The sequence below is a fragment of the Panthera tigris genome, chromosome D1, assembly GCF_018350195.1.
Source record: "Panthera tigris isolate Pti1 chromosome D1, P.tigris_Pti1_mat1.1, whole genome shotgun sequence".
NCBI lineage: Eukaryota > Metazoa > Chordata > Mammalia > Carnivora > Felidae > Panthera > Panthera tigris.
The window spans coordinates 75420468-75448125 of NC_056669.1; the positions used below are offsets into that span (position 1 = coordinate 75420468).

A 27658-nucleotide genomic window follows, 5' to 3' on the forward strand; every position below is an offset into this window, starting at 1 on the left:
AGGTGCCTGAAACAACCTCGTCTTCCTGGGCAAGAGTTTCTGGAATAGCAGAGAGTTGAATGGTAATATCATGTTAATGGTGACAGTGAATTGTGTGGTTGCATATGATTTTGGCTTTGTGATCCAGGCATTGCAAGAAAACCTCTGCCAGCTTTGCAGCACCACCACCAGCTTCATCCACCTTCTTGGTTTGCTAGCTCTGCCTTTCAGGCTTCCAGTTTCTAGTGCACCATGCTAGCTCAGACCCGCCCATTAAAATTGCTTGGGTTCCCCTTGTCCCAGCTAAGTTGCTGTGCCTCTGGTATTTTTGCTCCTTTTCCCACCCAGGGCCTAGCATTGGGTAAATGCCATTAGGTATGAAAGCCACTGCTTCTCTCTCCTCAGCTAGGAGGGAGAGCTGGCTCATTCCTCTCTGAAAATAGTTTACCTAGACTTCTTTGCATCCACGGCTCTTCGATGGTTAATGAAAAATATGATGATTTAGCTTTGCCAATGCATTTTTTTTGTTATTGTTATGTCATAGTGAGGATCTTTTGCAAACCTCTAAATCCTAAGTAGAAACAAAAGTATGTGTTGTTTTTAAAAGCCGTCTGGAAAATCTGGGCCTACATATTGAAGAGTTTTGAAAGTTAAGAAAAGAAAATGAACATAAACAAATTCATAAACTAAAAATAAATCGTGTGTTGCTTCCCAATTCTCATTTTGGTTTTATCCCTTTTTTTTTTTTAAATGAAGTACTTGATAAATGGTAGAAAGATATATTTAAGAGGCACTGATATTTAGCTTTCAATGGAGTCAAAACAAGTCTTTGGGTTAAAGGGTTTTTTTTGTTGTTGTTTTTTTAGGATACAAATTGTATTTATTTATTTATTTACTTTTTTTTTTCAATATATGAAATTTATTGTCAAATTGGTTTCCATACAACACCCAGTGCTCATCCCAAAAGGTGCCCTCCTCAATACCCATCACCCACCCTCCCCTCCCTCCCACCCCCCATCAACCCTCAGTTTGTTCTCAGTTTTTAAGAGTCTCTTATGCTTTGGCTCTCTCCCACTCTAACCTCTTTTTTTTGTTTTTCCTTCCCCTCCCCCACGGGTTTCTGTTAAGTTTCTCCGGATCCACATAAGAGTGAAAACATGGTATCTGTCTTTCTCTGTATGGCTTATTTCACTTAGCATCACACTCTCCAGTTCCATCCACGTTGCTACAAAGGGCCATATTTCGTTCTTTCTCATTGCCATATAGTACTCCATTGTGTATATAAACCACAATTTCTTTATCCATTCATCAGTTGATGGACATTTAGGCTCTTTCCATAATTTGGCTATTGTTGAGAGTGCTGCTCTAAACATTGGGGTACAAGTGCCCCTATGCATCAGTACTCCTGAATCCCTTGGGTAAATTCCTAGCAGTGCTATTGCTGGGTCATAGGGTAGGTCTATTTTTAATTTTCTGAGGAACCTCCACACTGTTTTCCAGAGTGGCTGCACCAATTTGCATTCCCACCAACAGTGCAAGAGGGTTCCCGTTTCTCCGCATCCTCTCCAGCATCTAGTCTCCTGATTTGTTCATTTTGGCCACTCTGACTGGCATGAGGTGATATCTGAGTGTGGTTTTGATTTGTATTTCCCTGATAAGGAGCGACGTTGAGCATCTTTTCATGTGCCTGTTGGCCATCCAGATGTCTTCTTTAGAGAAGTGTCTATTCGTGTTTTCTGCCCATTTCTTCACTGGGTTATTTGTTTCTCGGGTGTGGAGTTTGGTGAGCTCTTTATAGATTTTGGATACTAGCCCTTTGTCTGATATGTCATTCGCAAATATCTTTTCCCATTCCGTTGGTTGCCTTTTAGTTTTGTTGGTTGTTTCCTTTGCTGTGCAGAAGCTTTTTATCTTCATAAGGTCCCAGTAATTCATTTTTGCTTTTAATTCCTTTGCCTTTGAGGATGTGTTGAGTAAGAGATTGCTGCGGCTGAGGTCAGAGAGGTCTTTTCCTGCTCTCTTCTCTGGGTTAAAGGTTTTTAAGGCTAATGCAAGTGTTATTTTTAAAAACTTTTTTAAATTTAATTTAATTTTATTTTGATAAAGAGTGAGTGAGCAAACAGGGGAGAGAGACTGAGGGAGAAAGAGAATCTTAAGCAGGCTCCATGCTCAATGTGGAACCCAATGTGGGGCTCAAGCCCACAACTCTGGGTTCATGACCTGAGTCAAAACCAAGAGTCAGACACTTAACCAACTAAGCCACCCAGGCACCCCTATCAATGCAAGTGTTATTAAATAAAACTTTAAAATGTTTAAAATTCAAACTTTAGTGATTCCTTACTGAATAGTACTCTTTTGTTATTTTACTTTTTAATTAAGCTTTAAATTTTTCTAATAGCTTACAGAAAAACTTTAGATGAACCTATTTCTTTGTAATCGTGTATTTAAATCTTCTTTCAAGGCTCTTGAAAAATCTCTGACAGTAGAAACCTGCTAATTCCAAACTCATTCTTGGGTTTTAAATCAGTTCTTAGTACTTTTAGGTGTAAATTGACCTAATTTTGACCTTGCAAAGCTAATCAGCTAGAGAAACTAATTATTAAAACACATCTGTGCTGCTTAGAAATAGTAAGATTTGTTTTGAACTTGCATCATAGATTCTAGTGGGACATCTGGTATATATTTTAATAGGCTTCATTAAGTAAATTTTATGTGCAGGGGGAGAACATTTGTAATTATGTGGTTCCATCTCTACAGTCAGTTTTAGGTTTCTCCTGATATAAATGACCATATGATCTAAGGCATGGTCCTGAACTTGGTACTCTTCTCTGAAACCTGAACCTTTGTAGTTAGTTTTAGATGGTGGTGAGGATACTTAAATCTCTTCACGTAGTCCCAGAAACTATTTTTGAGTAGTATTATGTGCTAAGAGCTACAAGGCATTGGGAATATAATAATAAGCCAAAACAGTTTACGAAGCATAAATGAGGGAAACATATTTAAATTCACCTTATGTTACGTGTAATAAGGGCATTCTAGTTATATAAGAAATGTCCATATTTTTCAGAGATATAAATTGAAGTACATATGTAAGGGAGAAATGACTTATCAGGCATTTGTTTCAAAAACAGCTCAGCAAAAAAGGAGATAGAGGAAGAATAGATGAAGTAAATGTGCCAAATACTGGTAGCTTGAATATAGAGGATAGGTACTCAGAGGTTCTACAATTGTATATATGCTTGAAAATTTTCATACATGGATGTTTTTAAAGAATCACACTAGGGGCACCTGGGTGGCTCAGTTGGTTAAGCATCCGACTTCAGCTCAGGTCATGATCTCACAGTTCGTGAGATCAGGCCCCGCATCGGGCTCTGTGCTGACAGCTCAGAGCCCGGAGCTTGCTTCCAATTCTGTGTCTCCCTCTCTCTCTGCCCCTCCCCCCCACGCACTCAGTCTCTCTCTGCCTCTCAAAATAAAGAAAACTAATAAAAAAAAATTAACAAGAAAGAAAGAAAGAATCACACTAATGACTGCATTCTAAGAAATGCATAAGAGTGATGAGGCAAAGGCACTGTGCTCAATTGTTTCCATACATCTCAGCTCCTTGCTACAGCTATCAAAGCTGAGCAGGTGCTTATTCTATGGCTTAACCATTTCACTCTTAGGTCTTCACTCTTAGAGATGTGCTCATATGTTTACCAAAAGACATGTACACAAGTGTCCATTGCAGTATATATACTTCATTATAATACCAAACTGAAAACAAGCTAAACATTGTCAGTAGTAAAATGGATAAAAAAATGTGGTATATTTGTGGAGTAGTATACATCAATGAAAAAAGATGATCTTGACTATACATTACAACATGGATGAATTTTTCATGAAAGAAAAAGCCAGATACAGAAAAGTTTCAATATTTAAATTTGTAAAACAAGCTAAACTAATAATGTAGTGATAAAAATGTAGGGAGTACTTAATCATTGGAAAGAGGATGATAAAGGTCTGGGGTATCTTTTTTTTCCTTTAAAAAATTTTTTTAATGTTTAGTTATTTTTGAGAGAGAAAGAGAGACTGTGCACAAGTAGGGAAGGGTCAGAGAGAGACAGAGACACAGAATCCGAAGCAGGCTCCAGGCTCTGAGCTGCCAGCACAGAACCCAACATGGGGCTCAGACTCACAAACGGTGAGATCATGACCTGAACTGACGTCGGACACTTAACTAACTGAGCCACCCAGGCGCCCCCTGGGGTCTGTATCTTGGTCTGAGTAGTGGTTGAGTGTACTCACTTTGTATAAGCCTGCTGAGCTAAATCACAATGATTTGCTCACTTTTATACATGTGTGTTGTGTATTTTATACTTGTGTACTTCAGTAAAACTTTTTTTCAGAATAGAAAATAATTCTTACATTAGCTTTAAATGTCTGTATCTTTTGCATGTATGTAATATTTAAATTAAAAAGTTTATAAAAGAGAAACCAAAAGAAGGGCATGTAGTGTCAGAAGCATAATGAATGAAAGGGCTGGTGAAAGAAGCCCAGGCTGGAACATGGAGACCATGGTATTTAGGGAGGGTGGAGAGCTGTCTGGGTCATTAGCACCTTGTGCTATTGGGCCTTTTCCTTAGACTAGTGGGAAATAATCAAAGCTTTTTAGCAGAGAGTGATGTATCTGAAGGGCACTTGGGAAAGATCATGGCTGGAACATAGAGAACAAATGGAGATCAAGATGGATGTGAGACACCTGTGAGTAGGCTGTTATGGTAGCTCAGGCAAGAAATGGCAGTGCTTTACAAAAGACAATTTTATTGGAGATGAAGAAAAGTAGACTTATTCAAGAGTGATCTGGAAGGTGAAATTGACAGGACTTGAGAATGGAATAGATAATGGAGGATGAGGAAAGGAGATGACAGTGGTAACTCCAAGGTTTCTTCCTTTTACATTTTGAAGAGTGATGGTACTCTCTTTTAAGACAAAGAAAACTGGAAGAACAGGGTTAGAGGTTGAGGATCGGAGCTCAATTATTATATGTTGAATTTGAAATATCTTTAAGATATCCAAGTAGTGATATCCAGTAGAGAATTGGGATACTCATTTATGGCTTGTCTTGTCAGGTCTGACCTATGGCACACTTGGTCCAGATATGATGGATGAGAATAGAACCAAAGGATGTTTTGTGGGAAGATGTTTTGAAAATATCCCTCAAATATAATGACACTGTTTAACAAAGCATTGAAAAGCAATTATAAAATTACATAAATTGCTCTTGAACTTAGGATGTATTATTTTTTAACTTGTGCAACTTCATGAAGTTAATGGGCTCTAAAATGTTTTTTAGTTTGTTTGTTTAGCAAATCCAGTGGAGTAGCAGCTTGTGTAAATATAACTTGATCCAAATAAACTATTAAGGTTAAAAAAAGAGAGAGAGAGAGAGAGAGCCCAAGAGAGAAATAATGGTCTAAATGGCGCAGATGATTCTACCTTCCATTTTATTTAGTGAACATGTACCTCCAAATGAGGACAGTGTGGAAAACACATCTGCCATTTCTTCGGTTATTATCAGCTTCCAAGTCTTTCTCTAGTATGAGCATCTTGGTGGAGTGTATGTGATTCTTACCTCTAAAAGTATTTGTTTTAATACAACATGGCACTCTATTACAAGCCATCTACTTCCTCTGGAGCCCAGCCAAAGAAATTGTGATTTGTGCCATTGCCAGGAGAACTGGTTGTATTGAACTTACTGAGGGTTGATATATACGTGAGTCTCTAATATAAAACTTTATTAAGCATTTTCCAAAGTAATTTAAATTACCTGAGATTTTCCCATTATGTGACTAATTCTGTACGTAATGTAGGACTGTCCTATAAAAGGAAGCGTTGTATCATATTCTATCTAGTTCTAATATTGTTTAGATTTGATATAAGTCCAGGTATACCCTACGCATTGCCTATAAAATTTTGGATACTTTCACTTGATTCTGCTCCCCTGCCCTTATCTTTCATCTTTCCCAACCACAGAGTCTAGGCTTCTGAATTGGACCCCAGAGGATTTTAGCCTTTTTAAAATCTGGATTTCTTCAACTCATTTTCCGTGTTTAGTTGCTTTTCTATCTATTTCTGTACTCTCTCCTTGAAAACATAAGAAAAAATTTTTTTGTTCTTTTTGAGAGAGAGAGCGAGCACACATGAACAAGGGAGAGGCAGAGGAGAGAGAGGGAAAATATCATAAGCAGGCTCCACACCCAGCATGGAGCTATGTGCTGGGCTTGATCTCACGACCGTGAGACCATGACCTGAGCCGAAATCAAGAGTTGGACACTTAACCGACTGAGCCACCCAGGTGCAAGAAAACGTAATTTTTTAAAAAGACACGTTTCCCACTTCTTATTAACTTTGAGGTGTATGTTCATTGAGTAGAGGAAACACCTGCAGTATTAAAACATTATTTAAACCTACTCAAAGAGGATGCCAAAGTCCACAAATTAAAAAACTCTGAAGTTGAGTAAAATAACTTGTCCTTAGAGTGGATAGAAATTCCTCTGCTTGATCCTCCTTTGAAAGCCATGGAATAAATAGTGCCTCTGAGTTGGCATTTTAAAAAATTCATTAACGGTGATTTTAAATCTGCCAGTTGAGTTATATTATAAAAGGATTAGCACATCATATTGTTCTAAAATATAATTTGAGTAGAGTGTTGAAATTCTTAAGCTGTATTACAATCATAATTTAATTCTAGATGGGAATAGGGTCATGCTTGAAATCATTAATGCCAAGAGGCAGAATAAATCTGAGAGAAATAATCACACTCAAGCAGGACTGAAATAGTTATCTCAAGCACAGCAATAAGCATAAGAATGGTTTATTTATCAAATAATCAATAATAGTGGACTCTTGATTAGACATGTCAGGGGAGTTCTCCTTGGACTTATCTTAGAGGCTGCCAATTAGCATTATTAGACTGTGATAGTAAATGAGTTTGACCAGGTATTTTCCTCTTTGATTTAGGCAGTTATCCCTGGAGTAATAACCTACAAGGAAGTAATCTTTCTCAGTTCAGATTTCCTTTGACTTGTGCTCTGGCAGAAGCCATCGTGAATATTGGCATTCAGAAATTCTAAAAATCCTAAAGCACCTAATGCTTTGGGATACTTAACTGACTGAGCCACCCAGGTGCCCCTATTTTTAACATCCATTTGGTAAGGGGGATTTCAGATTGTGAGAATTGATAGATGGAATTTACTTTTTCCATCAGGATTGAGTAAGCATGATTAATCTGGCTAGAAGTACCACCTCACTAAGACTGGTTTCTTTACAGGCAAAGGTAATGCAATGAAAACTCTAATCTGTCCATATACCAGAATGGCTAAGGTATTGGAGAAATGAGGCCTTTCTTCAGAATGCTTCATTTATGCATATCAGCTGCTTCTCAAATCAAAATCTCTTCTTTTCTACCTGCAGTTTTACAAAGAGTCACATTTTAAATTTCTAGATCGCAAAGACAGTGACATAACTATTACAGAATACCCTTTGCTTTATTTAATAAGTGATATGTCCTGGCTGTCCCCAAAGGCTGTACCATCATGTTCCGTCTGATTTCTTTTTCTCTTTTCCTCCTCATCCTTTCATTCATCATCCAACCCCATGGATATAGGATGGGCCAGAGTGAGTCCTGGGGCCCCAGAGATGTATGTCATTGTCTCACCCAGCAGTGTGCAGAGGTAGCACTCAAAACAAACAAACAAACAAACAAACAAACAAACAAAACCCACTGAAATTACACATATAAAGGCAGAACTTAAGACAACTGGTATAATTACCTTCTTTGAAAAACTGTAGCCTCAAAGGACACACATAAATGAATGCTACCAGGTTTTTAGATCTCACTTCAGATGCTGGATACTTTTTTTAGTAAGGCTCACATGACGAAGTGGAAACCGTCTTTTTACCTCAACGTTTCAAAAGAGAAAATATCTCGTTCGTTTCTGGAAAGTAAAGTATATCACATCTTCTGCCTACCCCTTTACACTTTCTGTCAGAATTTCTTTCAGTGTTCCGTCCCTTCATTTGTAAAACAAAAGGCTTGTAAAGACAAGTAGCATTTGGTAGAACTTGATCACCTAGCCACAAAAGTGAATTAATATTTTTTAGTTTTAAAACTCTTCAGCTGTCACAAAACTAGTATCCTTTTTCTTCTGCATTGATTTTTAAATTCAATATATTTTCTATTTTGTTCTTAAAATGTATAACATTTACTTACCTCTGGTAGTATTTTCTACCATTTGAGGAATTAGGAATGGGCCATAGAGCCTTTGGGCGATGGTTTCTAGGGAAAGCATGCTGCCTTTTAATGGAATATAAGGAAATTTCAAAGGAATATAAGGAAATAATAAGCACTGATATAAAATAGTGAGAAACTGATGATATATCAGGAAACAGGTAACAGAAATCTAGAGAAGCAATGGGCTGCAGGAGTTTTTAAGTGGCAAGCACACACACACAAAATACTTCCCAAGACAGCTTTTCATTTAAGCAGACCTGTGTGTTAGGCACTGTGAATATAACACAGAATATAATCTCTGACCCCGAAGACCTTTGTTTAGTAGGAGAGGCCAACATATAAATAGATCATTGTAATACAGGATTCTATGAGAGAATTTAATAATAGAGGCATGTAAAAGATGCCCTTGGCCTGGTGTACTCCTACCTATTTTTCCTCAATAATCCTACTCATATTTAAGATTATACTTTAGGTGTGGCTTCTTTCAAGAAGCCTTCCTAATACTGTAGCACTAGATTAGTAGAGAGTGAGTAATTGTTGGGACAGACATCAAGGGTTGTTTCTCAAAAGTAGTTGACATCTAATACCACTTTAGAATTTTAAAAAATAGTAAGTTATAAGAGGTAAAGCATCATGATTTTCTTTTCCCAAAGGTTGATAGGAGTTGAGCATATTATGTCGTTTCATCATTTATTTTTTGGTTCACTCAATTAGTGAATCGTTATTAATTTCCTATAGTCCCTGCACATCCCACACTCTTTCATGCCTTTGTAACTGCACAGTTGTCTTCACTGTTGAGGTAGAATGTCCAGGCATTGTGCTTGGGCAGTGAGGACACGGAAATGAGCACAGACATAGTGAGACTGCCCTTAAGGGCCTATTAGGGTCTGTAATTAAACAAAAAGCATTATCAGCATGGGAAGTGTTATTACAGGTAGTGCAGAAACATCTATTCTGTGGGATTAGGGAAGACTGCCCAGAGGAAGTAACATTTAAATGGAGACATAGTAAGTGAGAAGAAGCTAGTTTAGGGAATGGGGGAGAGTGTTACAGGCCAGGAGCCTTAGGTAGGAAGAAATAATGCAATAATGAATCTGCCTCCTGTAATGGTGGACTACACAAAATGGAGTGACCCTTTTGCTAGAACAACTACAGAAGCTAAAGAAAATACATAAAACACTGTCTGTTTGAAGGCATCACAAAGATAAGTTAGTAAAGCATTACCAAGCTGAGACTCAGAAAAGAAGAAAATCCAAAGAAATGAGACTGACATTTGGGACTGCTTTTGCCTCATAGGCATTTACTAATTCAGAAGAAGCAGTTAAAAGACTTATGTAGCCCTTTGATAGCCTCACATGGATCAGAATATAAAAATAGGGCCTTTACGATTTCTCAGTGTTTGCAACGTGATCCTGAAAGACTGCACCGAAGAATAGAGTAAAATTAGAGATAAATAAACCTTTGCATGGACTGCAGCCTAGCTTCAAATCATCTGGGTGGCCCAGGAAATTCTCAAACCCCATTATTAGATTTAAGATGATCTCAGTGTTTGCTAGCACTCCTAGATTCCTTGCACAAACTAATTCTTTTTAGAAGATTATCATAATAGGTCTTAAATTATTTCTACAGTGCTTCAGACATAATGTTCAGAGCATAATCAAAGGTAATCAGTCACCCAAGGCCACAAGACAACCAGCTGAAATAGTAAGCAATGAAAACAGAGCTCCAGGTGCTCCAGGTATCAGGTATGGACTTTAAAGATAACTATGTGGGGTGCCTGGCTAGCTCAGTCAGTAGAGCATTCAGCTCTTAATCTTAGGGTCATGAGTTCAAGCCCCATGTTGGGCCTGGAACCTACTTAAAAAAACGAACAATAAAAATAACTGTGCATACTAAGTTGAAGGACAAAAGAAAGTGCAAATTTCAAGCAAAGAGTTAGAAACATTTAAAAAGCAGTATAGCAGATTTGAAAAAGTCAAACAGATATTCTGAAACTGAACTTAACATGAATTTAGCAGCAGATCTTAACACACTGGTGTAGAGAGGTTTATTGAACTGGATTTTAAGTCAGAAAGAAATATCCAAAAGGAAGCATGGAAAGATACAAGGATGAAGGTTTGGGAGGGGCAAGAGATACAGAGCATACAAGAAAAGGTCTAATATAAGTTTAAATGGGAGTACCAAAGGAAAGGAGGTGAGAATATTTCAAATAGTATTTCAAGAGATAATGGCTGAGGATTTTCTAAAACAGATGACAGACAATGAGCTGCAACTCAAGGAGCACAACATAACTTGAATAGGATTCTTTTTTTCCCAATTTTGTTTTTATTTAAGTATGATTAACATACAGTGTTACATTAGTTTCATGTGTACAGTATAGTGATTCGGCAGTTCTGTACATTACTCAGTGCTCATCAAGATCAGTGTACTCATAATCCCTTTTATTTCACCCAGCTTCCCCCCACCTTCACTTCCCCTCTGACAGCCACCAGTTTGTTCTCTGTATTTAGGAGTCAAGCTTTTTTGGTCTCTTTTTTTCTTTGTTTTGTTTTTTAACTTCAACATATTAATGAAATCCTATGGTATTTGTCTTTCTCTGACTTATTTCACTTAACATTATACCCTCTAGATCCATCCATATTGTTGCAAATGTCAACATTTCATTCCTTTTTATGGCTGAGTAATGTTCCATTATATATGTAAACCACGTCTTCTTTATCCATTCATCTATGGATGGACACTTGAGCTGTTACCGTATCTTGCCTATTGTATATAATGCTGCAGTGAACATAGGGGTCCGTGTATATTTTCAAATTAGTGTTTTCATATTCTTTGGGTAAATACCCAGTAGTAGAATTACTAGATAATATGGAAATTCTATTTTTAATTTTTTGAGGAGCCTCCATACTGTTTTCCACAGTGGCTGCACCAGTTTGCATCCCCAACAGTGCACAAGTGTTCCTTTTTCTCCACATCCTCACCAGCACTTGCTATTTCTTGTGTTTTTATTTTAGCCATTCTGACAGATAGAAAGTGATATCTCATTACGGTTTTAGTTTATTTTTCCCTGATGATTAGTGATGTTGCATATCTTTTCATGTGTTTGTTGGCCGTCTGTATGTCATCTTTGGAAAGATGTCTGTTCAGGTCCTCTGCCCATTTTTAATCAGATTATTTGGGGTGGGGGAGGGGGTTGGTATTCAGTTGCATTAGTTCTTTACATATTTTGGATATGAAGCCCTTATCAGATATATCATTTGTAAATATCTTCTCCCATTCAGCAGGTTGTCTTTTTGTTTTGTTGATGGTTTCCTTTACGGTGCAAAAGCTTTTTATGTTGGTGTAGTCCCAATAGTTTAATTCTGCTTTTGTTTTCTTTGCCAGAAGAGACATAGAAACAAAAATGTTTATACAGCTGATTCAAAGAAATTACTGCCTATGTTTTCTTCTAAAAATTTTATGGTTTCAGGTCTCACATTTAGGTCTTTAATCCATTTTGTGTTTATGAATAAGACTGATTTTACCACTTCTAGGTATATACCCAAGAGAAATGAAAACATGTCCATACAAACGCTTATACATCAATGCTTATTGCAGCATTATTCATAATAGCTAAAAAGTGGAAACAAACCAGATGTCCATCCCCTGAAGAATGAATAAACAAAATGTGCTATATCCATACAGTGAAGTAATATCTGGCCATAAAACAAAATAGGTTCTAGTACATAATACAACACAGATGAGGCTTGAAAACGGTATGTTAAGTACAAGTGCTAACTACAGAAGGATTCCATTTATGTTAAATGTTTAGAATAGGCAAATCTGTAGAGAGGGCTGGGATTAGAAGGGGATACAGGATATCTTTTTGGGGTAATAAAAATGTTCTAAAATTAGATTGTTGTACAAGTCTGACTATTCTTTAAAAACTGAATTATACAGCTTACTTAAATAGAATTTTATGATATGTGAATTGTATCAGAGGAAGAAAAAAACCTACACTTAGGACATCCTAGTAACGGTATAGAATTCAAGGAGAAAAAAAATTTTCTTTTTAATATTTATTTATTTTTGAGAGAGAGCGCACGCACAGGGGAAGGGCAGAGAGCAAGAGAGACAGAGGATCCAAGCAAGCTCTGCCCCGTCACCGCAGAGCCCCATGCGGGGCTCAAATTCACGAACTGTGAGATCACGACCTTTGCTGAAGTCAGGTTCTTAACCAGCTGAGCCACCATATGCCCCAAGAAGAAAATCTTAAAAGCAGTCAGTGGGGCTATGAGTAGAGTGCTGGAATTATCTTCAAGGGAGCAGTAAATAGACCAATAAATGTTATCTTAACAGAAACAACAGAATTAAAAAGATAATACAGTGATGATATCCTCAGTGTACTGAAAGAAAATAGCTGCCAACCCTGAATTTTACACAACTAAAATATCTTTTAGAATGAATCTGGGGGCACCTGTGTGGCTCATTTGGTTGAGCGTCCAACTTCAGCTCAAGTCATGATCCCACGGTTTGTGAGTTCAAGCCCACATTGGGCTTGCTGCTGTCACCTCAGAGTCTGCTTTGGATCCTCTGTCCCCCTCTCTTTGTCCCTCCCCCACTTGCGTGCTCGCTCTCTCAAAAATAAATAAATATTTTTCAAAAAGATAAAAGGGGTGCCTGGGTGGCTCAGCTGGTTAAGCATCCGACTTTAACTCAGGTCATGATCTGGCAGTTTGTGGGCTCGAGCCCCATGGTGGGCAGGCTGGAGCCTGCTTCGGATTCTGTGTCTCCCTCTCTCTCTCTCTCTCTCTCAAAAATAAACATTAAAAAAAAAAAGATTAAAAAAAAGAATGAATCTGAAATTTAAAAAATTTCAGATGAACAGATAAAAAGAGGGAAAGACAGTTTGTCCCAGACAACCTGTACTAACCTATATTATACTCAGGAGATACAAATAGGTATTCAGGCAAACAGAGAACGACCCCAATGGAAGGCCAGTATATAGGAAAAAATAAAGATTAACAAAAATGGTAAATACGCACATACCAGTAGTTCCACTGTTAGGTGTATACCCAACAACAGTTAATACATATGTTCACCAAAAGACATAGTCATAAGAGAATGTTCATAGCACTACTCATAAAAGCCCCGACTTAAAATTACTTAGTGCCTGTCAATCGTAGACTGGATAAATAAACTGTATAGTCCCATATGCCTTACAGCCATTTAACAGTTTAAGTAATACACAACAGTATAAATGAATCTAAAAAAGCAACAAGGAAAGTAGCCAGTGACAAGCACTACCTGATGTATGATTCCATTTATGCTGAAGTATATAATCAGGAAAATGAATCTGTGTTCTTAAAAATCAGTATAGTAGTGAGGTAACAAGTGTTGGTGAGGGTGTAGAGAAAAGGAAACCCTTGTGCACTTTTGGTGGAAATGTAAATTAGTATAGCCACTATGGAAAACAGTTATGGAGGTACCTCAGAAAATTAAAAATAGAACTAACAGGCACCTATGTGTCTTAATTAAGCATCTGACTCTTGATTTTGGCTCAGGTCATGATCTTAACTTCAGGTTCATTGGTTAAGGTGCTGGCAGCGCAGAGCCTGCTTGGCATTCTGTCTGTCTCCCTCTCTCTTTGCCCCTCCACTGCTTGCTCTCTATTTCTTTCTCAAAATGAATAAAAAACAAAAACTTTAAAAGAAAATAGAACGAGCATATGATCCAGCAATCCCACTTCTGAATATCTGTCCAAAGGAAATGAAAATAGGATCTCAAGGAGATAGATGCACTACCATATTTTTTGCAGTGTTATTCACACCAGCCAAACTATGGGAGCAACCTAAGTGTCCATCAATAGATGAATGGATAAAAAAGATACGGGGGGGGGGGGGTGTGTGTGTCCACACATAATGGACTATATTATTCAGCCATAAAATGAAGGAAATCTTGCCATTTTTCAACAACATGGATACTCCTTGAGGGAACTACACTAAGTGAAAGAAGTCAGACAAAGACAAGCTGCATGCTATCATTTATATGTGCAATCTAAAAAAACTAAATGCATAGGGGACGCCTGGGTGGCTCAGCCGGTTAAGCGTCTGACTTGGGCTCAGGTCATGATCTCGTGGTTCGTGGGTTCGAGCCCCCCACCAGTCTTTGTGCTGACAGCTCAGAGCCTGGAACCTGCTTGGGATTCTGTGTCTCCCTGTCTCTCTCCCCCTTCCCTGCTCGTTCTCTCTTTTCTCCCTCTCTTCCTCTCTCTCTCAAAAATAAACATTAAAAAAGTAAGACAAAAGCTTTTTAAAAATGAAAATGTTAATAAATGTCAGTGAGTTTCGAGTGTACAAAACAGTATCTTGTGTTTATAGCTAGGAAGAAATGTAGAGCAGTTAGGATATGTCAAATATCAATTTATGAAATGTCAGAGGGAAAGTACTTTTATTCTAGGCTCTAAAGAGGTGATCCCTTCTGCCCCCTAAAATCACTTTAATAAGCAAGTTTGAAATTACAAGGGAAGCAGACTAAGTAAATTTAAAAGAAATTTCAGTTATAATCTGGGACTATTTTATGTAGATCAAAAATTAATTACATTAAGGTTTTCAGTAAAGGTACCTTTTTAAAAATATTTTTAGACGTATCGTCTGTTTTGCTACTTCCCATATTGCTTGGTCTATTTCTAAATGCTACTCAATTTGGCAGTATCCCTTGAGAGTTATATGGCACTTAATGTGTACTGTTCCCTAGAGGAATCATGAAAGAAAAGAAAGATGCAAATTTTCTCTTGGGATAAAATAGAAAATTAATTGAAGAAGAAAGAGTCCATAATTTAAGCTATAGTTAATATTGTGATAAAATCATAATGTATAATTTTCATATTGATTGATTACATCTTCTTAGTTTAATTACCAGTTATTACTAGCAGTGTTTGTAGTCTTTATGCAGCAGCTTGCATGGTTTATGTTTGTATTTTCATCTCGTTTGTATACACTAATGTAAGCTGTGTAATCATTCTTAGGCATTATCTTCTTACTCTTTCTTTACTTGTTTCAGACTCATCATCAGTAGGCTTTTGAGTTCTGTATTAAGATTTTGAAAGAAATACTCCAACAAAAAATGAATTGTATTTTTGTCATAGTGATTCTGCTGCATGGATTACAAACACTCTATCTCCATGCTTGGATAAACTCCATCAAAAGCACATTATCCTCCTACTTCTGTGGCCAGCTGCCTAATTGTATCTGCTGTAACCACACGCTGTTGGAACATGATACCAATGAAGAACAGAAATGATAAATTACTCCCTGCAGGTGATAGTGATAATGATAATTTTTAATTTCCTTCTTCCTCATAAGGTCTAGTCTGGTCTTATTTCATTGGCTGCCATCCTGTTACATACACACGATACGTTTTCTTTAAAGAAATACTCACTACACGAAAATATATGAGAAAATAATTTATTTTTATTCCAAGTCATTGTTCTTCAAACGAGCATGTGTAAAATGAACTGCATCTGCCTTTGTGTATATAGGATAAACAAAATGTGGCTTAAAACAGATTTTTAAATATTCAGTTTACAAATATTGTCAGTTCTTTTCTTCCTTTTTGTGAAACCCACAAAGAAGAACAAAGAACTCATTTTGAAAAACCGTATTCTAATGCTTAGGAATGTTTAAGATGCACAACAAAGCTATCTGCCTGAATTATTTTCCTGTATATACTTCAAATGAATTGTGGAGGATTCGCACCAAATTACAAATGCGATCAAACTGCCCAGAAGTTTACCGTATGTGCATGTATTTTCCTTTTATTCTGTTTACTTCTATTATAATCCTTCTTGTTGTTAATTAGCACAGATTCTCCTATCTCTCAGTCTAAGGACGTTTTAACTAAAATTTTTCTGACAGTGGTACAATTCAGTGAAATTTTATTTATTTAACTGTGACCTTGTCTCCGAGGATTAACCCAACTCCTACAGATATTTTATTTTAATGCTTATTTTTCCCCTCAGCAGCTCCCTTTGCTCCTGACAAGATATACATGTGGAACAAAAGAGAAATTTATTCTGTGCTCAGGCCTTATAACCTATCTGATCTTTTTCAAGCACGTGTCAAGCTGTGCTCTAGTTATTTATTACCATTGCCTATTAGTCATCATTTTCAATTTCCTGTGGTTGTTGTTTATTCTTACATTTGAATGACTTTAACAGAAAGAGTGTAAGTTCATTGAAATTAACATTTGAAAGACCTAGAGATAGTCTGTCAAAGTGCTGGTAACAAGGTGGTGAAACTAATTGAAAAATAGTGTGGCATGTTTACGTTCTGCAGCAAAATAAATAACTTTGTCTCCAAGTCAGCTCACGTATTTGATTGGTTATAATGGCTTTGCAGAAATAAAAACACTAATCATGGTTCAGTTGGGTTTTAGGACTGTGATTCAAGTTTAAGATTTTTTCCTCTTTTTTCTAATACCTATTTTAATTATTAAGGAGCACTTATACAGTGGCGGGGGTGGGGGTGGGGGGACATGGTGGTAGAGGGAGCCCTTTCCCTTTATTTAAGTGGCATTCTATTTGAGGGTTAACACCCATTTTAAAACCAGAAATTCCCTTTGGTTTTTTCAGAGCAAGAATTTTCTACTTGCTCAGTTAGGGGGATGTTCAAAACCTGATGAGTAGATAGATTATTTGCACATAATTTTTTATCATAGGTGAATTTCTTCCTAACTTCTCATGGTTCTGCTTAATGTATGCTATGGAACTGATTTTAATACTACCCTCCACCAGACATCATTAGGAAGGTAAATCTGCTTGAGGAGTTGAAGAAACTCCATTTCAAAGGGAACTGTAAGCTAGATGTGATTTCAGATCTATCTTTGTCATAGATCCCTGCCAAATTCTCAAAACCAAAGTGAATTTATGCTTTTCATTTTTATTTATTCATCTTGAGACATAAAACCTGTTTTCTTGTTACCCCAAACTATGTAGTATCTCTTTCACTGTATTTTTGGGGGGTTAGGGGAAAGTTAGTTTCTTTTTTGATTTTGAACTAAATTTGATAGGTAGTGCAGTTTGGGGATTGGAAGACAGTTCTAAAGTATCTTTGTATTCACAAATATTTTGACTTTTTAATTTCACTGTAAAGTCATGCATCAACCTCTTCTCTTTGTTATGACCTTCTCTTTGTTATAGTGTATTGTAATTGCAATTGTTCTACCATGATAATATTGCCAGTCTGTCTTTTACCAGAGTTAAGTATAGGATGTTTTACTTTGTGTGTTTTATACATTTCAGACTTAGGTCACATTTTCTGATCATGTATATTGTTATTATTATAGAAATGTTATTGTATTGTAATTGGGGAAATTGTCTTTATTTTCAAATTCATGTAGTTCCTGTTACGTATTAGATACTGCCGTAGCCCTGGGAGTGCAGATATGAGTAGTTTTTGGGTGTTAATAAGGGAACTGATACAAAGGTAATAGTTGAATTGAGTGCATCTTCATGCAGTACTGTAGACCATTTAGCTCAAAAATGATTTATTATTATCACAGAAGCTGTTTATTTTTTTGGGGAAATGTAAATTATAGATAAGGATTAAGAATATGAACTTCCCAAATCTGTCATCCACTTTCAGTAGCTTGGTGAATATCTTTTCAGACATGTACATATATACTCATGTTTGTATAACATATAATAAGTGCCCATAATACATGTACTATTCTTTTTACCTAATATCCAAATCGATAAATATTTACCTACAAGATTACTTTTGATGGACAAAATGTTATTCCATGATATGGAAATATTATGATTTATTAACTGGTGACCTGTTATTGAAAATTTAGGCTAAAATTGGCCTCTTGTGGCTAAATCTTTGCAAGCATACTTGATAATTTCCATGGAATTTTTTTTTAAGTTTAGAATTACTGAGTCAGTGAGTATATGCATTTGATTGAGTCCACAACACATACATACACAACAGAAAAGTCCACAAATCTTAAATGTAGTTTGAAAAAATTGAACAAAGTGAATGCCTACCGTGTATCCAGCACTCAGCTGGAGAAATAGAATATTACCAGCAGCCAGGAGCCCTCCATCTGAGTCTTTCCAGTTTCTATCGCTGTTGCAAGGGCAACTACTATCCTGACTTACAACACTGTAAGTTAGTCATACTATTTTTGCATTTTCTATATATAGATAGAATCATATATTTTGTGTCTGACTTCTTTTTAATGCAAATGTCTTGCCTTTTAATATGTATTGCTAACTGAGTTCTCTCTAGAAAGGTTATTTCAGTTTGTTCTCCCAGTATGAATGCTACTTTCCCCATTTACTGTGGATATTATTAAAGATTTGTTTTCCTCATCATTATCAAAGAAAACTGTATCTGGTTGTTTTGTTTTGTTTTTAATTTTTTTTAACGTTTATTTATTTTTGAGACAGAGAGAGACAGAGCATGAATGGGGGAGGGTCAGAGAGAGAGAGAGAGACATAGAATCCGAAACAGGCTCCAGGCTCTGAGCGGTCAGCACAGAGCCCGATGCAGGGCTCGAACTCACGGACCGCAAGATCATGACCTGAAGTCGGACGCTTAACCAACTGAGCCACCCAGGCGCCCCTGTATCTGGTTGTTTCAATTTACTCTTTTTTCTAAGTAGGTCAAATATTTTTTATATATGCTTTATTATTTGATTTTTCTTTTATAAATTTCCTGCTTTATCTTAATTTTTGACATATTCTTACTAATTTTGTAGTAGCTTAATGTACAAAGGACAGTGACTCTTTGTAATATATATTGCAAATGTTCTCAGATTTATTCAGCTTTTAATTTTTACACTAAAATTTTATTTTTTTATTGAAGTATAATTAACATAAAGTGTCATATTAGTTTTGGGTGTACAACATAATGGTTTAACAATGCTCTACATTACTCAGTGCTCGCTGTGATAAATGTAGCTACCATTTGTCACCATAGAACATTGTTACAATATTATTGACTATATCTTCTATGCTCTACTTTTCATCTCCATGACTTACTTATTTTATACTGGAAGTTTGTACCTCTTGATCCCTTTATCTGTTTTACCCACCTCCTCCCACCTCCCCTGCAACAACTGCCAGTTTATTCTCTGTATTTAATAGTCTGGGTTGTTTTGTTTGTCTGTTTTTTAGATTCTACATATAAGTGAAATCATGTGCTGTTTGTGTTTCTTTGACTTACTTCACTTAGCATAATACCCTCTACATCCATCCATGTTGTTGTGAATGGCAAGATTTCTTTTTTTTTTTTTAATTTATCTTGAGAGAGAGAGAGAGAGAGCACGTGGTAGGGTGTGGGGCAGAGAGAGAGAGGGAGAGAGAATCCCAAGCAGGTTCCACATGGTCAGCATGGAGCCTGACATTGGCCTTAAACCCACGAACTGTGAGATCATGACCCAAGCTGAAATCAAAAGTTGGACATCTAACCTGATTAAGCCACCCAGGCGCCCCTAGATTTCATTCTTTTTTATGGCAGAGTAATATTCTGTTGTAAATATACACATCCTTTTTATGCATTCATCTGTTGATGGACATTTTAGGGTGCTTCCATATCTTGGCTATTGTAAATAATGCTGCAGTAACCACAGGTGCATATATCTTTTCAAATTAATATTTTGTTTTCATGGGTAAATACCCAGTAGTGGAATTACTGAATCATATAGTATTTCTGTTTTTAACTTTTTGAAGAACTTCTGTATTGTTTTCCACAGTGTCTGCACTAGTTTACATTCCCACCAACAGAGCACAAGGGTTCCTTTTTCTTCACACTGCCATCAACACTTACTATTTCTTGTGTTTTTTATTCTAGCAATTTTGACAGATGTAAGGTAGTATCTCATTTTGGTTTTGATACCAAAGTTTTAAATTTCCATTATATTAGTTTCTGCCTGTGTGTGATGCTTAAAAAGCCTTCTTCAGTTGCAGATTTTATAAACACTTGTATATGTTGGTGTAATTTTACTCTTCCTCCTTCTAACCCCAACCCCCTGCCCTGGTCTTTTTGATTACATAAGCATACATGGAAAAATGCTACCAGATGATACAATTTTGCCTTAAACAATCATAAGTATTTTAAAGGAATTCAGGGGGAAAAGGTAGTCTTTTGTATTTACCCAGCTATTTATCATTTCTATTGCTTTTCTGTTATTTTTGATGTTTCAGGTTTCCTCCCCGTACTGTTGCTCATTAGCCTGAAGAACTGGCTTATTTAACATGTCTTCTGAAAACTCTTTTGGCAATGAATTCTTTTAGTTTTCCTTTACTAGAAAATGTGTTTATTTTGCCTTCATTTCTGAAGGATAATTTAGCCAGATAAAGAATGTTTAAAAGTCTTTCCTGCTCCAATATTTTTTTTCTTTTCAATCGGAATTTCCAATTACATATATGTTAGATCCACGGGTCCCTGACGCTCTTGCATTTTTTTTTAATCTTTTTCCCCGTTTTTTTTCCTTTTTTTGAGAGAGAGAGAGGGAAAGCACACAAGCAGTGGAGGGTCAGAGGGAGAGAGAGAGAGAAAATCCCAATTGGGATTCTCTCACAAGATCATGACCTGAGCCAGAATCAAGAGTTGGACACTTAACCAACTGAACCACCCAGGCACCCCCACCTCTGGTTTTTCAAATTAGATACTTTCTATTGATTGGTCCTCAAATTCACTGTTTTTTGTTTTTTTTTTTTTCCTCTGTAATCTCCGTTCTGCAATTCAGTCCAGGGAGTTTGTTTCAGTTATTGCATTTTTTAATTCTAAAATTTCCATTAGGTTTGGGTTTTTGGGGGGGCGGAGGGGGGGGTTTCTATTTCTCTACTGAGAATTCCTGTTTTTCACTTCCATTTCAGTGTGTTTTCTATAACCTCATTTCTATTCCTTCAAAACAGCATAGTTACAATTCCTGCCTTACGATCTTTGTCTCCTAGGACTCAGGGTCATCTCAGAGTTGGCATCTTTTCTCTTGAAAGTTAGCTACATTTTCCTGGTTCTTTGTATGTTGAGTAATTTTGGATTATGTTCTAGATGTGCATGCTATGTTGTGTGTAATCTCAGTCATGTTATAATCATCTGGAAAATAGTGTTTGGTGTAAGCAGGCAATCATACCAGTTAAACTCAAAACATGAATTCTGTCAACAATGCCTGGGCAGATGGTGGTTCACATCTCAGTTTTATTCTCTGAACATTTGCTATGCTGTTTTGGGTCTCTCCTGCACATAAGCTGTTCAGGGATCGTCTGACTTGTACAAGTTTTTCAAATCTTTGTTTTGTTCTCTAGATCTTTACCTGTTGACTTAAGGTTTTCCCATGCACATTTTATCCAGAGTTAATCCTGAGACCTGTGCTAGTGATTCAGGTTTTAGTTCCATTCCCTCAGCCTTTGTTATGTTGATTTGGATCTAGCCTGCATAGTTCAGAGGTTAGGTTGAAACTTCTGTAGGTTCATGCATAGAATTAATTAGAGGATCCTCTCCTCCCCCATACGTAGCTCACATTCTTCATTTTTTTTGGAGTCTAAAATTATTAGCTCTAAGTTTAGTTATTCATTGATTTCATAAAGTGTCCCAACTACAGAAGAAGACTAGCTATATTTAGGAAACTGAAGACTGAAAATTTTAATTAAAATTTATTGAGAACCTGTTATTTAACACACTTGTTCTAGGTAAGGGGCACAGCAGTATGAGTTACACATAGGCTTTCCTCTTAAATGGTTTGCAGTCTGGTAGGACAACTAACTATAATATGGTAAGTACTGTGTATAATAAGCACATTCTCTCAGCAAATATTTACTGTGTACTATGGGCCAGGCACTGCTGTAGGGACTAAGGATACAGTGGTGAACAAGACTGGCATACAGGAATAAATTTAAGAAAACACTTGAACTAACCTGTGGAGGAAATCAACTGAAGAAAGTTATGTTTTAGATATGTTCTGATTAACTGCATGGTTTTCTATAATAATTTGTATTTGAGTACCATATTGCTTTATTTATATCTATTTGACAGAATTATAAAGAGTATTTTGATTCCCTCTTGGTATCTAAAATATAATGAACCTCAACATTGAATAGTGAGCTGGTTTTGGACCCAGTTCATATTAACCTTACAGACCAATAAATTAACTTCACATTCTCAACAAAAGCAGCAGGATACACAAATTATCTTTATAGTGATTTTTCAGTAATCAGTGTCCTGTTTTTAACACTTTATAAGCTTTTTTTTAATGCCGGTTTTAAAAATAGATTATGCTAGGTCTATTAGTGAAAGAAAAACAAATGGTATCACTTAAATTTTAAATAAAAAAATGAAAAATATATATTTATCTGAATAATCATCTTTTAGAGACCTCTTTATACTATCGCAGTAACCCTTAGAGTTATTTCAGAGGTTCTCCTTTGGGTATATGCTTAAACATAAGTTTTACTTGAATACTATCACATGGTTTATCATCAGAAAAAAAAGTGACATTTAAAAATTCCATTGATTTCATCATAAAAATAGTCATAGTACTTTAAGATTGGATGCACAAGATCAGAAGAAATTAAATGAGATCTTTGTATAAAAGAGTATGTTTAAATTACGTTTATTGCTGTGTAACAAACCACCCTAAAACTGAGTGCCTTGACATCGCAGTCATTTGGATTTATTTGTGTATGATTCTGCAATCTAGACTGTACTTATCTACTGTTTCTTCTGCCGGTCCCTCCTCGGGTCCCTCATGCTGCTGCAGTTGTCTGGTTTGACTGGAGCGAAAAGGGTCCAAGATGGCTCAACTTGTACAGCAGCCTCCTTGGGACAGTGGGTCAGCTAGGGGCCGATTGAGCCTTCTTCCTTCGTGTAATCTCTCACCTTTCAGTAGTCTACCACAGTCATTTCTCTAATCAAACATGTATTGATTATTTGATTAGCCTTGTTGCCCTTCTTATTATATTGTTTCTGTGGGGGAAAGTCAAATTACGTTACTTTATTTTTACATGTAACTTCTTTTACGGGAAAAATAGTGACCTATCATAAGTTTAAGAAGTATCTAGTCTTTGAAATGGATTCTTTTGCTAAGTTTTTTTGTTTTGTTTTGTTTGTTTGCTTTTAAGAGAGAGTATGTGAACGGAGGAGGGGACAGAGCGGGAGAGAGAATCTCAAGCAGGCTCCATGCTCAGTGAGGAGCCTGACACAGGGCTCATTCCTGCTACCCTGGGATCACAACCTGAGCTGAAATTAAGGGTCGGACGGTCAACCAACTGAGCCACCCAGGCTCCCCTCTTTTTGCCAGGTCTTGAAAGACTGAATAATTATTATGTCATGTAATTAGTTTAATAATTATTTATATCTCTTTTCTTAAAAACAGGCAATTGCTGGCTACTTCGATATATATTTTGAGAAGAATTGTCACAGGAGGGTAAGTATCCTGAGTTTTCTCGTAAGAATTAATTATGTGAAATACATTTATTTTATTTTTGTGCCCCCAGGTGTTTGATCATAAGCATTTTGATGTTGTAAGCAATTGGAGCTTGTATTTGATGTCGTAGATTAATGTAGCATGATATTAAAAATCTTGTACTTCATCAGATACTTTTGAACTCTACCAATGCAGGTTGTGTTCTCCACGGGCCCCCAGAGTGCCAAAACACACTGGAAACAAACAGTATTTCTACTGGAAAAGCCATTTTCAGTGAAAGCAGGTGAGAAGTAATAGTAAAAGGGGAGAAGTGTCTTATTCATTTTGAAGTTAACAATATCCCTTCATTCCGCACAATTTTTTGTGTGCCCACTGTATTTAAGTAACAACAGATCTAAGATAAGATGTTCTCAGAGCTACATGAATTTTAGATGGAATGTTATTTCATTAAAGTAGTAATTTAAAGAAAACTCTTAATTTAAATCTAGTTCCCACCAGTTAAAATGTATGTGACTTACTATGTGGCTTTTGAGTACCACAAATAATTCAGAAAACGTTTCTTTAAGCAATAACTAGTATTTCCTAAGTTGCAACTATAACTAAAAATATTTTCGTTTCCAAAGTGACTAAAGAGAAGTATCACCAACAGAGGTGAAGTATAAATTAAAGAGAATGCCACTCAGTAGTTATTGTATTCAATATATATGTCTAGAATGCTCTCCACTGTCATCACCTGCTCAAATCTTAAAGTGTTCAAGGACTGGTCCAATTCTACATTCTTTTGTTTTACACCTCATTGATTTTTCACTTAGATGAGCACCTATAGTTCTGATATACCTACACCCTTAACTCCACAAGTTAGAATTTGATTATGGGATCTTTTTTTTTATTTAAATTACTCATTACATACAAGTTGTCCTGTCCCACTTTCACTGAAACCTTCCTGACTATCTTCTTCCTTCGTGTACAGAGCTGAATGTACAGCTGAATGTACAACTAACTTTGATGAAAAGATACTCAACATCACTAGTAACTCAGGAGAGGCCAGGTAAAACTATGTAAAAGACTGTGTTTTAAACATCACTACAGGAAAAAAACACGTAAAATTTAACAATGCTGAGTGCTGACAATAATGCAGCCAAATGGAACTTTTAAACTCTCCTGCTGATAGTCATGATTGGTACAACTTTAGAGAACAGTTTGCTGCCATCAAGTGAAGTGTAGATGTATAAGTATCCATCACTACAGCCAGTTTTCTTCCCTAGGCATGTATTCTGAAGGGTCTCCCCCACAACCTGTGTACAAGTATCTTGACGACAGTATGGTTTGTAGAAGTGAACAGTTGGAGGCAACCTTGATGTCCATTAACTGAAGATAAATATGGTAGTTACATACAATAAAATCTCTGTAATAAATCATATATGCGTGTCTGTCAGAAGCAACTTTAAACAAAAGAAGTTGCAGGATTCCTACAATACACTGTTTATATGGAGCTTGAAAACATGTGAAACAATTATACATACACACACATAGTAAAAGTAAGAAGCAACACTTAAAAATGATAACTACGGAATTCAGTGAGTGGTCACTTCTGGGGAAAGGTAGAAGTAGGATCAGGGAAGGCTATAAAGAGGGTTCGGTGCCATATATCTGAATCATTCCTTTTAGAAATTGAGGGAACTGTGGGAGGATGGTAAGATTTGGCAAAGCCAAGTGTTGGGTCCCGGGTGGTCATTATATTGTTCTCTGTATGTTTAAAATACAATTTCATAAAATTCATTTCTAGCTTTGATTTCATTGTTGATGCATAAATTGAATTTAGTAGATGCAAATAAACACTATTAGAGTAAAGCAGCACCTTGTTGCCCTGTTTTCACTTTAAGATCGCAATGATATGGAATTAACACCTTGATAGTATCATTTTCTCTTTCTCCAAAAAGCTTGAACACAGCAAAGCAAGTGAAGCAAGCACAAATGAAATTTTATTGCATTTTCTTTTTGTTTGGTTGGTTGGTTTTTATATACCTTTGGTATTTGGATGATATTTGGAAACTTGAAAATGTTGCTTTCTTCTTTACTGTAACCATTTTATTGTTTCAGTGCTAGAATTGTATTTTTTTTTTAAGTTTATTTATTCATTTTGAGAGAGAGAGACAGCACAAGTGGGAACGGGGCAGAGAGATTCCCAAGGAGGCGTCACACTGCCAGCGCAGAATCCAATGTGGGGCTCAAACCCCCAAACCGTGAGATCATGACCCGAGCTGAAACCAAGAGTCGGACTCTTAACTGACTGAGCCACCTGGGAACCCCTTAATGCTAGAATTTTAAATACAGTACTAATTCATTCATGTTTTAATTTTAGAGGAGATTTAAGATAATATTTTCATTTTCTCCTACCTAATTATAACAAAATATTATTTGATGTCTAGTGAAATTTTGAAATCCTAACTACACTCTACCTAGTAATCCTTAGACTAATTGATTCAGCTGTTTTAGAATACTATGAAGGAGGTGTGTGATTTTAATGTTTCCTTCTGGCACCATCTACATTCTATATTTCTTTCACTGCTATTGTATATGTACTTGTATTTAAATAAATAGTAAGGCCAATACATCAAAAATATTAGAATCCCCTTTTAAAGTACAACCAGGAAAGTCTTGAAGGGGAAATTTCAAAGTAAGGAAAATGTGGTCATTTCAGCTATGGAAGTATAAAGGAAGAATTATACAAGGAAATATAACACTTTTTTTTTTTTTTTTTAACCCTGCTGAGCCTCAGGTGGTAGTACTAAATGAATAGAAGCTAGAAGTTGCAGGGCCAAGTACTAAAAAGGACACACTAATCAGAAAAAGAGCTCCAGAAATCTACACATGATGTCCCCTTCTGTTTTGGATGAGTACTAAGATGTATATGTGTAGGATGAAATGCCTGAGGTTAGGCAGAACATCTGGGGCAGCTGTGAACCAGACAGTTCCCAAAGTTTACAGGAGGCTGTTTAGGGTTTTGACTTTCAACCAGCAAGAGTGGGGAGTCCGTAGCTTTATAGTGGAAATAAACTGTCCCTAGAATAAAGGCTAACCTGCATGCTCCTTAACAAAGCTTAAAAACAAGCCTTAAAAGAAAAAAACTGGACCCAAGTGACTTTAATGGCAACAAAGGAAAACAAAAAACTCAGACATTGCACAACATGAAATTCATCATGGCAAAAACTTTTCATCAGTGACTTTTCATCAATCAAAAAGACTTTGTTTTCTCATTTTTTAATTTGGTAAAAGATAATTGACTATTTAAAGCAAAAATAATGTACTATGGGTTTCAAAACATAGACTGAGGCGCATGGGTGGCTCAGTTGAGCATTCAGTTCTTGATTTCAGCTCAGGTCATGATCCCAGGATCGTGGGATCAAGCCCCACATCAGGCTCTGCGGTGAGCGTGGAGCCTGCTTAAGATTCTCATTCTTTCTCTGTCTCTCTCTTCTTCCCTCTCCCTCTGCCCCTCTCCCCCCTCTTGCTTTCTTTCTAAAAAAAAAATAATAATAACTTTAAAAACATGGAGACATAAAATGTATGGCAGTGATCAAAGACATTAATGAGAAAATGGAAATACATTAAGTTCCTACATGGTACATGAAGCAATTTAATGGTAAATTATGATAAATTAAATATGTACATTGTAAACGCCAGAGGAACAGATTGAAAATTTAAGCTACAAAATATAGCTAATAAGCTAGTAGTGAAGATAAAATGGAATCTTGAGGAAAAAAAAAGAAGATACAAACATAACCAGGTGGACCAGTAAAAAACAAATGGTATGATGGTAGACTTAAATTCCAACATTAATAACTATATTAACAATGAATGGTCTGTCCATCAACTGATGAATGGATAAAGAAATTGTGGTTTATATACACAATGGAGTACTACATGGCAATGAGAAAGAACGAAATATGGCCCTTTGTAGCAACATGAATGGAACTGGAGAGTGTGATGCTA

The 27658-nt window shown here is 36.4% G+C and overlaps 1 protein-coding gene across 2 annotated transcripts in view; it reads left to right on the forward strand.

Moving 5' to 3' along the window:
* Positions 1–27658, forward strand: part of PRMT3 (protein arginine methyltransferase 3) — a 137927-nt gene that overhangs the window by 96788 nt on the left and 13481 nt on the right. The window contains exons 14-15 of one of the 2 annotated variants that reach the window (XM_042957741.1): positions 23615–23665; positions 23861–23948. In XM_042957741.1, the coding sequence (XP_042813675.1) occupies positions 23615–23665; positions 23861–23948 (139 nt within the window). Of the gene's footprint in view, positions 1–9883; positions 10020–23614; positions 23666–23860; positions 23949–27658 lie in introns of those variants that run through there. The other variant, XM_042957742.1, reaches the window with a different exon arrangement.